General features: G+C 50.0%; 3 protein-coding genes across 4 annotated transcripts; 1 reads left to right on the top strand and 2 right to left on the bottom strand.

Annotated features, from left to right (window-relative positions):
* Positions 1-187: 187 nt before the first annotated feature.
* Positions 188-7,012, top strand: LOC1277752 (uncharacterized). Its single transcript, XM_317243.5, has 5 exons — positions 188-2,044; positions 4,034-5,458; positions 5,537-5,864; positions 5,930-6,223; positions 6,291-7,012. The coding sequence occupies exons 1-5, from the start codon at positions 1,908-1,910 to the stop codon at positions 6,555-6,557; spliced, it is 2,451 nt and encodes an 816-aa protein (XP_317243.4). The 5' UTR covers positions 188-1,907; the 3' UTR covers positions 6,558-7,012.
* Positions 7,013-7,531: 519 nt separating this feature from the next.
* LOC1277753 (protein YIPF6) lies at positions 7,532-9,001 on the bottom strand. Its single transcript, XM_317244.5, has 5 exons — positions 8,832-9,001; positions 8,601-8,735; positions 8,280-8,524; positions 8,051-8,208; positions 7,532-7,984 (listed from the first exon to the last, which is right to left on the bottom strand). Exons 1-5 carry the CDS (start codon positions 8,856-8,858, stop codon positions 7,866-7,868), a joined length of 684 nt encoding a protein of 227 aa, XP_317244.4. The 5' UTR covers positions 8,859-9,001; the 3' UTR covers positions 7,532-7,865.
* Positions 9,002-9,078: 77 nt separating this feature from the next.
* On the bottom strand, positions 9,079-11,652 carry LOC1277754 (uncharacterized). Of its 2 annotated transcripts, XM_317247.5 has the most exons (3): positions 10,443-11,652; positions 10,043-10,370; positions 9,079-9,973 (listed from the first exon to the last, which is right to left on the bottom strand). In XM_317247.5, exons 1-3 carry the CDS (start codon positions 10,577-10,579, stop codon positions 9,551-9,553), a joined length of 888 nt encoding a protein of 295 aa, XP_317247.5. In that variant the 5' UTR covers positions 10,580-11,652; the 3' UTR covers positions 9,079-9,550. The 2 variants fall into 2 exon arrangements, with proteins under 2 accessions (XP_317247.5, XP_061511928.1); XM_061655944.1 differs by having other exon boundaries at positions 9,079-10,370.
* Between the last annotated feature and the right edge of the window lie 309 nt (positions 11,653-11,961).

Below are 11,961 nucleotides of genomic sequence, written 5' to 3'. Positions count from 1 at the left end.
CATCTTATCAACGCGACTTGATCAATGCCAATGTTTTGGTGAACGGTAAGTAGCAACATTCCCTCGCGTTGCATCTCCATAATTCCGGGATCGGTCGGTGGTGTGGTGCCTTGCGGAAAGCACGCGCTGGCGCTTATTAGCGCGTCCAGAGCAAGAATGCACTTAACAAGCGAAGACAAAATAATGCTCCGATTACGGTCTGCCAGATCTGTGTTCTAATCAACGCTGAACATGACTTAGAAGTAGGCTCATCGTCCTCCAAAAAAAAAAAGTAGTTCAATGTGCCTCTCCCCACAGGGTGAAGGCCATACCGGAGAAGCGTTTTGCTGTCTTATGACGAAATATTCCAGAAAAAAGGAAACACAACGGTCCTTCTGTCGGTCAGTTGGGCTTGCGAGATAATTGCGGTCAGCACCGGACACCGGATTGGCCCTCCTCTGCTGCCTACTGCGTAGCGGCCGTCCTAGTTCTGCGCCGATCGATAACCTCACCGCGACGTGGTGAAAGGCGTCCACAGCGGCGGGCGCGCTGTGTAAAGTTCTTTGCCACGTCGCAGATGGAAGTTCCGTGGACCACGCCCCGCTTTGCACCAGATTCGACCGGTACACGTCACAAACTGCCACACACACACACACACACGCGCTCTGCCCGGTTCTAGCTGGCCGAGAATGCGGCAATTGACCGGGACAAAGTGCGAGCAGCGCGTGCAAAATCGTGCCTCTGGGGAGGGACTGGATGGGTTCCTGGGTCTTATCGGAGGCTGTAATATGGGCTCTATGGCGCCCTACATTGTGATGAAAGATCATTAATTACGATTAACGATCGATCAATTAAATGGAAGTTGAAAGCCATTTTAGGGCCGAGTGCCAGAACCCCCAGAATGGTACATCTGCAGGGTCAGAAGGCGCGCAGAGTACGGCACCGTCAGGTACACGCCAACACAGCGATACCGCGCGGGCTCACACTTCATGCGACCGCGGCCCTTGAAATAAACAATAAACAGCCAATCCCCGGATGAGTGCTTCCTATCAAATCCACACTGATAAGAGCATATGCCTTTGGATTCGACGGGGGAGCCACCCGGAAGGGCCGTTGGGGGGAGAGGCGCTCAAGCGATACGTTCTCTATTGGGAGGGTGCACCCAAGTAGAGGAGACGATGAGTGGTCGATTTGTTCGCGCCTGTCCCCCTGGCGTGTAGGTAATTTGGGCAATAGTAGTAGTACCAAATAAAACAAGGGCCTTGGGATTTGTTGTGATTAAACAAAACACACACACAGCGATACAGCGAGCCACACTTGAACGGCATTTGAACGGGCAAGAGATCACAACCATCACCAGCTCCCTCGCTGCAGATCGGTTACGGATGATCTCGTCCAGGGCCCCATCCATCTATGTATTGGTGCCGCTTGCGAAGATGTTATTATTATTGTGCCCGCGCATTCTGGAACCCTGAGCACGATTCGCATCCCACCCTGTCGCCACAATCTCCTATCAGCGCCTCCGCCGTTAGTCGATGAGTGCGGCAAGTGCGGGTTAGAGTGTCCTTTATCAGCTGGCGGCAGCCACTGGTCCGGGATCAGTTGAATCTCAACTGCACGGTGAGTAAGTACCACAGTGTCCGTCCCATTGCCGACCGTGCCGTTGTCTCTGTGTGCTGTAGTGTGTTGCTGTATTGTGCTTGTGTACTTAGAACTGCCAAAGGATCAGGAAGCGATCAGCTCAACCAGCCAGTGTGTCCGTCGTTTTGCCAAACAGAGGGGCACAGTAGTGCCAAGTGATATGAGCTAGAGAAAGAGAGAGAAAGCCCAAAAAGCGTTTGTGTGGAAATAGTGGCCAAAGCAAAGCAGCGGCGTGTGCCTGTATGTTGTTGTGCTGGTAGTCGACAGCCGTTACACCAACCAGCAGGATGTCTGCAAACTGCGAAATTACCATCACTGGACCGCAGGAGGCACAAACCAAGAGCAGCCTCATTGTGGTCTCCAACCGGTTGCCGTTCGTGCTCAAGCGAGACCCCAAGACGGGCAAGCTGAGTCGTCATGCTAGGTAGGTTACCAGTCCTCCCATTCTTTCACTGACCCTTTACAGTGACCCATTACGACATAGACGCGTCATCGCTGTGTAGTAGCTGATATTTGTGCGACTTTTCGGTTGATTCTTTTGTGGACAAAACGTTTCGTTGAGATAAGCCACGTACAAAGTGTTGTCGAGTCTGTGTTTGGTGCTACTAAGACGATCCTGCCAAGTGGTACAGCCGGATTCAAGTTTGGCGTTTGCTTGCGCAAATGACCCCTCCTCGGGAGAAGTTGTTTACGGTCTGTTTGTTTTTTATAACGGTGTGTTTTTGTTTTGTGCACTCTGATTTTTCTGGTTCCCTTTTGCTACATTTCCGTGCTACTGCGGCTGCTGGTGCGAGCAATGGTAATCAAAAGTGTGTCAATGTTGGCTGACCTATTGCCATGCGTGACGTCATGATGGGAGTGGATCGGTAGAAGAGCGAAGAAACACATGTGAAATAAAGTAAAGAAAGGAACTGGATTCTGTACAGCGTTTGTGATGACTTTCATGATCATCATAAATCAAACTGCTCCGAGGAATGAGTATCCTGAAGCTCTATGGCCAACCTCGTTATGGTAGCACGTCTTACTCGGCTGAAACCGGGTCAATCATAGAGATGTTAAACACCAGGATCTTGTAGAATTTTCTGGAAATTTCATTTGTAGCATAAGGTGTAATAAAGCACTCTATATAATCACCTTGACGATCAAGCTCTTGATGATTGGAGCTTCTCAATATACTTCCAGAGGTAATCCCTTTTTCCGGAAATATCTATGTCCCAGTTTCTTCTCAAGCCAATTGAACTCCCAGCAGAACCCGACAACACGCGTAGTCTTCAATTTGTGGGTAATTTATTTTTAATCCCACCTCCCGGATAAGATAAAGCGTCAATACAGCCACTTATCATTTTATTGACAGAAATAAGACACCGAGATACAAGCGCGATTAAATTAGCCTCACTTCAAATTACAACTGTACCGATTGATTGAACAGCTGTCATCCGATTGGCCATTCTGTATTACCTTCAGCCGATGTACTCGTTCATCGATTGTCTCGAGCCTGATAGCGCTTATCACGAGAGTAGGGCGGCGCGGGCGCTCACGTTTAGTTCCGCGTGGATGGCTGGCCTAACAAAGGTGTAGTACTACCCCCCGGTGAGGGATAGTACCGAGGAAATGGGTCTTGATTGTTGGTGGCGATGTCTTGCGCCCCTCTAGGGACGATGATGGGTTACGACCCGATTGCGAATCAATGAAGATCGCGTTATGGTTGATTGCCATAGCAACGGCCATATAGGGTATTACAGATATGGCGGATCTGACAAGTTGGACACATGGGAATCTGTATCTGATCGGCGGGCACTCATTCATTGAGCGACATGGATGGTTCACGTGATCAGTGTGTCGGGATGGAATCGAGAATCCGCTGGTAAACGTCTCAATAAACATCGCGGCTCTTCCTATGCGAGCTTGCGCGCGCGCGCACTCTTCTTATCAGTCCGGATGAGTAGTGCGACTTCAAGGGCTGGGAGGCGATTGTAATCCAACCCCGGAAAGGCCTCGCTGGATGGGAGGGAGCTCCTCGCTTGGAAGAGTGTACCTTTGCACGGTGAGGTAACCTATACCTTCCCCAATCACCCTTCACTTGGTACATCAGGAATAACAATTCCCAATGACTTTGAGAGACTGGAGCCTGGGGCCGTATCGGTCAAGGGTTCCCATGTTTACTCACTCAAACACACACATAATTATTGGACTCCACTACCGAGGATTAGCCGATCTTGAAAGGGCGGGGAGTGACGTTACAGACGACGTTGTCCATCCTTCCGGCGTGTGATAGCGATAGGCACGCGCGTGCATTACATTACGATTATCATGCTTCCCTGCGCACTGTTGTGTTTACAACACCCTCACCCGCGCTCTTCAAGGTCTATCTTTACAATCACGTTTCTTTCTCTGTGTACTTTTCCCAAAACAGTGCCGGCGGATTAGTCACAGCAGTTGCACCGGTCGTGATCAAGGGCAAAGGGCTGTGGGTTGGCTGGTCCGGAATTACGCTGACGGACGAGAACGAACCAATTCCGGAGTCGGACCCAACGGACAACACACCAACTGCCGGGTTGCTGTCGGAGCAGGTCGTCTCGGTGAACGTGGAGCCGAAGCTGTTCGATAGTTACTACAATGGCTGCTGCAACGGTACGTTCTGGCCACTGTTTCACTCGATGCCGGGGCGGGCCACGTTCTGTGCCGACCACTGGAAGTCGTACTATGAGGTGAACAAAGAGTTTGCGGCTCGCACGATCGAAGCGTTGGCGATCGCTGTCCGCAAGAACACGCACCCGGGCGTGCCACTGATTTGGATCCACGACTATCATCTGATGCTGGCCGCGAACTGGATCCGGGAGGCGGCCGACGAGCGGAATCTACCGTACCAGATGGCGTTCTTCCTGCACATCCCCTTCCCGCCGTGGGATATCTTCCGCCTGTATCCGTGGTCGGATGAAATCCTGCAGGGTATGCTGGCGTGTGATATGATCGGGTTTCATATTCGCGACTATTGCCTGAACTTTGTTGATTGCTGTCAGCGTAATCTTGGATGTCGTGTGGACAGGAAGAACTTACTGGTGGAGCACGGTGGACGATCGGTTCGTGTGCGGCCGCTGCCGATCGGCATTCCGTTCGATCGGTTCGTGGAGTTGGCGCACTCTGCGCGGAAGGTGATCAACACGAACCAGAAGATCATTCTGGGGGTGGATCGGTTGGACTACACCAAGGGGTTGGTCAATCGGCTGAAGGCTTTTGAGGTGCTGCTGGAGAAGCACCCGGAGCATCGTGAAAATGTGAGCCTGCTGCAGATTTCCGTTCCCTCGCGAACGGACGTCAAGGAGTACCAGGAATTGAAGGAAGAGATGGATCAGCTTGTGGGTCGGATAAATGGACGCTTCACAACTGCGAACTGGTCTCCGATCCGTTACATCTATGGGTGTGTTGGACAGGAAGAGTTGGCCGCCTTCTATCGGGAAGCTTCCGTGTGTCTGGTGACGCCACTCCGCGATGGTATGAATCTGGTGGCGAAGGAGTTCGTCGCCTGCCAGATCAATGAGCCGCCGGGTGTGCTGATCGTGTCGCCGTTCGCTGGAGCTGGTGAAACCATGCACGAGGCCCTCCTCTGCAATCCGTACGAGCTGGATGCAGCAGCTGAGGTGATACACCGTGCGCTCACAATGCCGGAAGACGAGCGAACGCTCCGGATGTCACGTATGCGACGACGCGAGATGCAGCACGATGTGAACAGCTGGATGCGGCAGTTCCTGAAGGCGATGGGTTCGCTCGAGGAGGACGACATCGGTACGACCACGATGCAACCGGTCACTGTGGATGATTTCGATGACTATCTGCTCAAGTAAGTAGGGTTACCTGGAGGTTGTTTCAATCGTTGGGAACAAACTCTAATCAATCGGTTCTCAATATTTCCATACAGTTACATCGGCTACAACCATAAGCTTGCTCTTCTGCTCGATTATGATGGTACACTGGCCCCGATAGCACCCCATCCCGATTTGGCCACCCTACCGCCGGAGACGAAAAACGTGCTGCAACGGTTGTCCAACCACTCGGACGTGTACATAGCCATCATCTCCGGGCGCAATGTGGAGAACGTGAAGCAGATGGTAGGGATCGAGGGTATCACTTATGCGGGCAACCACGGACTGGAGATTCTCCATCCCGACGGTAGCAAGTTCGTGCATCCGATGCCGATCGAGTACGAGGACAAAGTCAGTGGACTGTTGAAGTCGCTCCAAGACTCGGTAAGTTCTTCCGAAGAAGTCCTCTTGCCGTGGAGCTACTAATGAGTACCACGTTTTGTTGACAGGTTTGTGGTGATGGCGCCTGGGTCGAGAACAAGGGACCACTGCTGACGTATCACTATCGCGAAACACCGCCCGAGCTGCGCCCGGCCATGGTGGAAAAGGCACGCCAGCTGATCATCCAGTTCGGGTTCCGCGCGGCGGAAGCACACTGTGCGATCGAGGCCAAACCCCCGGTACAGTGGAACAAGGGCCGCGCATCCATCTACATCCTGCGCACGGCGTTCGGTGTGGATTGGAGTGAGCGCATCAAGATCATCTACGCCGGTGACGATATGACCGATGAGGACGCCATGATGGTAGGAGTTTTTGGTGGTGATCATACCTCCAGCAAGTCATAACTTCTCTCCTCTTTCTCTTTCACAGGCCCTCAAAGGTATGGCGGCGACGTTCCGCGTCACAAACTCGCAGATCATCAAGACGTCCGCCGAGCGGCGCCTGCCATCGACTGACTCCGTGCTGACGATGCTGAAGTGGGTCGAGCGACACTTTATGCGCCGCAAGCCGCGGGCCAACAGTCTCACGTACCGCGGCAAGAAGAAGGACTGCGTCAAGATGCAGATGGCCTTCGATCTGGTGCCGAACACGAGTGCGGCCAACAGTGCCGCCAGCAGTTCCGATGAGCGTGATTGAGGTGGGGTGGCATTGGTGCCGAAACACCCTTTTAATATATAAATGGTTAGCTTTATTCCATTCCCCAATTCCTTGCCCTTTTCCTTGCCAAAACCTTGCGTTTTGCGTAATTTTATTAGGTTACTCTTAGTTCGTTCTTGAAGCAAAAGTATGCCTTAGAATTGCTTTTGTTAAGCCTTTCTTTTGGTTTGGTTTGTTTTTTGTTTGAAAACATGCTGTATGTTTCTGTTATGTTTTAGCGCGTTTCGAAGCATGTTGGTATTGTTTCACACACACACAGACGTTAAAAGGGGGTAGCGTTTAAGTTTTACGAATAGAAAGCTTGTGTGAATGTTGGATGAAAGCAAGGAACCTTTCTTTCGGGAACATTAATGATATTCGGAATCAAACAGGAATGTTTTTAGAATTAGGTTTAGAGAAAGTGCAATAAATTCTTAGTTGGTTACTAAGCAAAACTAGTGTTTTGGCCTCGATTGTACCTGTAAAACAGTTATGTACATCCAAAATCGAAAAACTTTGTGATTGTTGTTGGAAAAACGGGATTAAACTAGAGATAACAAGGGGCCATAAACTGCTCTGAATCGATCTGATTGTTCCTGTAACGATAAGACTTCTTCCCATCATTGTTAATGTCTGAGTAACTAGTCGCAGCCTTTGTTCAGCTTATTGAAGTAGAAAAAGGGCTCCCTCAATCCCATTCTTCAATAAACAACCAATCGAGAAATGACTTTCAATCGGTTTGGTATATCCTAATCTTGATCTAAGATGTTCCGAATAATGTAGTTATTGAGTACCCGTCAACACTATAGCAAGATTTATTGCTTTCTTTTCCTATTAAGATAAAGTAGCACGCGCCTCGGGAGAAATACCTTTGTGTATGCTCCATAACCCAGCCTTTACGGAATGGATGAATTATCATCGTGGAAGTGTGCGTTTCGCTTGAAACGAAACTGAAGACTGTCGCCGAGCATAGATTAGATTGTATATGAATCCCGCGGGTGCGGGAATTCATCACTTTATTACACTAATCTGTTGGAAAGTTGTATAATACAAAAGCTGATATACCTAGGCGTTTAGTACAGTAGCGATTAGTCTAAGTGGGATCGTGCTGTTTTACCCCCGCAGATGCAGCAACAACCCGCCTGTGTCCTGTGCCGTACACTGTGGCCGTGATGTGGTCGTCATGTGTACACTCTTATGAATTGGGGTGTCCGTGCACCCGTCCCGACGTTCCAGTCAGGTCCGACTCGGTTGTAACAGCCGTGACAAATTGATCACAGTGGACAAACTTAATTGCAGCCTAACCCATTACACATTGCTGTGCGAAACGACCAGCCACGATATGATAAAGTAAAACAGGAATATTGGATACATGGCAAGAGCTTTCCGGTTCGGTGGTTGACTGTCGCCGAGGAATATTATCGAAGCTACACGAAGAAGGCGAGGAGATGTGTTAGTGTGTGGTGTTAAAAGTGGAAGTTGTTAAAGCTTACCATAAGTTGCCCAACCGAACCCCACCGATGACACGACGAACCGGAGGAAGAATAGAAAGGCCGTCTGCGTGCTGAACAGAATGATTCGACACACTATTAGTGCTAGAGCGCATGGCGTCAGGCAGTAGCCAAGTACGCAGATTGATTGGAAAAAGGAGCTAAAATAGAAAACGAGAAGTTTTACTCCCAAAACTCACACTACAACACGTAAGGCGTACTTTTTACATACATTTTCCCACCGAGCAGCTTGGAGTTGAGCGTCACAATCATGGCACCAATCCAGACGATCACAAAAACCTGCGCGAACTCGGGCCCGCCGTCGTGCATCTCATCGGACGAGCCGTGAAGGATGGTGGCCATAAACGTGCACAGCACCAACGGCCCCCACAGGTCCCAGTCCCTCAGCAGGGTGTTTTTTTCCCGCGGTATGAGGACGTGGTAGAATTTGACACCGACCGCCTTTACGTCACGCATCTGTGGGGGAAGAACAATAAACAATCCGGTGTGAGTTGAATGGTTGCAATTCATTCGGCGGCCAGTACACCCGTACGATTGTGTCCCGGATCGGTTCGTCCAGTGTGTTGAAGTCAGGCGAGCTGGGATCGGTCGTGTTGCGCGGCGCACTCGTAACGGTCATTTCTCCGCTCATCAGCTCGGAAGGCGATTCCGCTCCATCGTCGTACAGCTGGAGAAGCAACGAACGTGGCAGTAAAATACACACAGGGAAAATGAGTCACAAATGGGGGTAAAGTAAGTGTCTTCTTCTGGGAGTGTCACTCACCTCTAACGTTGTTTCCGGCGACGACATGGCTTTTTTGTGTGCGAGAGCTGTACTTAAATGAAGAATTTACATGAAAATAGCTAAAAACTACCGCAAACCGTGCCCGAGTGTGTTGTGTTTTCTTTTCGTTCCGCATTTGACAGCTGTTTATTGTGACAGTTCGGCGATGACGACTGCTCGAACAGAGCCACTGACAGTGGGAGCTCGATTCGAGCTGCACAGTGGAAGAATGGTCAAAAAAGGATTATTTTCAAATTATTTTATTGTTTATTTATCAGTTTTTTTTTTTACTTTATTTCTCATCAACTGCTCTTTTTGATGCAAGTTTTCGTTAGTTTCGTGTAACTTAAGGTGAAAATTGTGTTCTGTGCCTGTTTTCACAACCAAATTCTTAAAACATGTTTGCTTCTACACCTGGTGCCTCAAAAACACTTTAGTAAGTTTGATCCCAATCAGCTCAAAACAATCCTCATTAGAAATGCTAAACTGCTGATCATTCGTCACATCGTTGTTAGCTGTGGAACGGCAATCGCTGCGTTGTTTTTGCTTGCGAAGAAGGAAGAACGATAAGGGCAGCATCTTTTGATAAGAAGCAGTTTGTTTACAAACACACCGCACGATTGTCACTGTCCCCTTTCCCCCACCCAGCCCTGGTTTATTGAGGCCGAAAACTTCACACCCACAGGCCGCCGGGGGGAGGGAGGAAAGAAAGCCTGGCCCTAAACGACTCTCGATTCGATCCACTTTAGCAGGTGATAAACCGCATCCACCGAAGGTATTTTATAGTCCGCGCTCGTCACCAGGTCCTTATCTTTCGTCACCCGGAACGACCTTCCCGTGCCCTTGATCATCCGCATCACGTCCTCGTCAGTGGTATCGTCCCCGGCGAACAGCACCTTGCGCTGACGCCAGTTCGCATCGAAGCTGGTGCCGAGGATGTACTCCGCCGCCAGTCCCTTGTTCCACTGGATCGGAGGCTTGCCTTCCACGGAGGCGTGGGCCGCATTCGCTCGATAGCCGTACGATTCAATGATCTCCTTGGCACGGGCCGCCATCTCCGGCACATACTGCTGTTCTGCCTCCCGGAAGTGGAACGTTATCGAAACGCGCTTGTTCTCGACCCACGATCCATGGTGGACAACCTGTGGCAAACGCGGAGAATGAGAGCACCTTTCAAAACACCGAACCAAAACGAACCAGCTCTTTCTTACCTCCCGATTGAGCTGATCGATCATCTTGTCAAAGTTGTCGGCCACATCGCGCGGAATGCCCTGGTTGTGGCGGGTGCCGTTCGGATACAGCACCTCCAGCCCATGGTTCCCCGAGTAGATCACGTTCTCCAGGCCGATCTTCTCCTTTACCCCGTCCACGTCACGACCCGAAATGACGGCCACAAACGCCTTGCCACTGTTGGCGATGTTGCGCAGACTGTCCCGCATCGCATCGCTCATCTGCGTCAGGTTCGGATGGGACGTCAGCTCGGCCAGCGTTCCATCGTAGTCGAGCAGGAGGGCCAGCGTATCGCCCGCCTGCAGATAGCTGCAAAGAGAACGGTGTGTGAGAGAGAACAACCAGCAACGAGCCAGCAACGTAGCCAGCCGGTACACTTACTCGCCAAGATACTGATCGAACTCGGGGTGCGACATTGCGGGAGCGTCTTTGTCGTTCGCCGGCCAGCTTATCAATGGCTTTAAACAGTTAAGGAATATTAGACAGGCAAGCGGTGCCAACAGCGTACTTCGAGCCATTCTATTTCTACGTCAACGTGCGCGCGGCGCTGTGCTAGTGTTGGTGGTACCGATGGCGCGCTCGTGGCCGTGGGGTTTCGCTGCTCGGCATTCACCCGCGCGAATGTGTTGTCTACGGTCGATGGCTATCGCAGGCGCGATCGAGATTGTAACGCCAGAGGGAGGCACCCTTTCCAACCTTCCCGGCACTTGTACCGAGAGCTGGCCCCGAACCTTGTGACTGCACGCGACTACTGCCTTGAAGTGATTGTACTTGCCCCGGATCGGTACATCCTCCTCGGTCGATCTTCGTTCTCAGTCGATCTTCATTATACTCAGCCTCCAAGAAGCATCTGAGCGGTACAAGAGATTAATGACGTCAACAGTACTGCCAACGGCATACCGATAAGGTTCAACTGCCAAAAGCCGAATTTCACCTATCTGGACATTCGACCCTTCGGACTATTATCACTCGAAGTAACGGCCACAGCCGTGCTCCATCGTGTTCGAATATAGGACAAACGCACTCTAGTACTCTCTGTCTCTCTGCCATGTGCTCGGTGCGTTCGGAGTAAACAGATTAAAAATAGCAATGAACTGCTGCTGGAATTAGTTGAACTGAGTTGCGTGAGCTAAGTGAAAAAAAAAACATTCCGTAGGAGTCATGCATATGTTAAGTCTGACTGGCTGGCTGGCTGGCCTTGAAAATATTGCGTGCAGAGTTTATGATCGAAATGGGAGGGTAATGGGAGGTTCGATTATCGTATGGTTTGCGTGATATAGAAATAGATTAGATGGTGGAGGTGCAGTATTGCTCATCATTATTATAGGCGGAAGAGCATAGAAGGGATGAGTTATCGACGTGTGAGTACGGTACAGTTTGTAAAATTGAGCTTATTCTGAATGGTGATCAAGAAAACCATACACAATTGAACATTCAATGTCTAGTAAGATGCATTAGTTTTGTTACTTTCTGACTATAAATTTCTTCACTGAAGTTTTCACCAAATATAAAAAAATGTTGCCGGGAATGTGTTGGCCCCTATACTGGGACAGATTTGCGATAATTTCTGCTTTAAGTCCCTATGCGAGACAGACTCAAAAAATTTTTTGTATTGGAATAGAAAAAAGAGAGTAATTTGAGGACCAAGATGGGTTCTGGATTCACTTTAGGACCACCAATTCTTGGACTGGTATTTCTTGGGGATTAGTTCCTGGAACGGTATAGGTTTGGGATCAGTTGCAGGCAAAGATATGGATACGGAATCAGTTACAGAGCCGTTATGGAATCTAGCTTGGTTCCAGGAACGGTATGGAATGAGGATTACCGTCAGGACCAATCTGGGGTTGAGATTACTTTCAGGAGATGGGTTTGAAGTCATCTCTAAGGCCGACATTATTTT

This window comes from Anopheles gambiae, chromosome 3, assembly GCF_943734735.2.
Source record: "Anopheles gambiae chromosome 3, idAnoGambNW_F1_1, whole genome shotgun sequence".
In the NCBI taxonomy this organism is placed as follows: domain Eukaryota; kingdom Metazoa; phylum Arthropoda; class Insecta; order Diptera; family Culicidae; genus Anopheles; species Anopheles gambiae.
The sequence above is the reverse complement of the archived record's forward strand: the minus strand, read 5'-3'. Positions and strand labels throughout refer to the sequence as shown.

Excerpts from the sequence above, each read along its gene's own strand:
- LOC1277752 (XM_317243.5), top strand. The coding sequence starts at position 1,908 with ATGTCTGCAAACTGCGAAATTACCATCACTGGACCGCAGGAGGCACAA. Across the intron at positions 5,459-5,536 it reads TTCGATGACTATCTGCTCAA|TTACATCGGCTACAACCATA; the intron begins GTAAGTAGGGTT and ends ATTTCCATACAG. Across the intron at positions 5,865-5,929 it reads TGAAGTCGCTCCAAGACTCG|GTTTGTGGTGATGGCGCCTG; the intron begins GTAAGTTCTTCC and ends TTTTGTTGACAG.
- LOC1277754 (XM_061655944.1), bottom strand. The coding sequence starts at position 10,579 with ATGGCTCGAAGTACGCTGTTGGCACCGCTTGCCTGTCTAATATTCCTT. Across the intron at positions 10,371-10,442 it reads TTCGATCAGTATCTTGGCGA|CTATCTGCAGGCGGGCGATA; the intron begins GTAAGTGTACCG and ends TTCTCTTTGCAG.
- LOC1277753 (XM_317244.5), bottom strand. The coding sequence starts at position 8,858 with ATGTCGTCGCCGGAAACAACGTTAGAG. Across the intron at positions 8,525-8,600 it reads AACCGATCCGGGACACAATC|ATGCGTGACGTAAAGGCGGT; the intron begins GTACGGGTGTAC and ends CTTCCCCCACAG. Across the intron at positions 7,985-8,050 it reads GTTCGGTTGGGCAACTTATG|CTTCGATAATATTCCTCGGC; the intron begins GTAAGCTTTAAC and ends TTCTTCGTGTAG.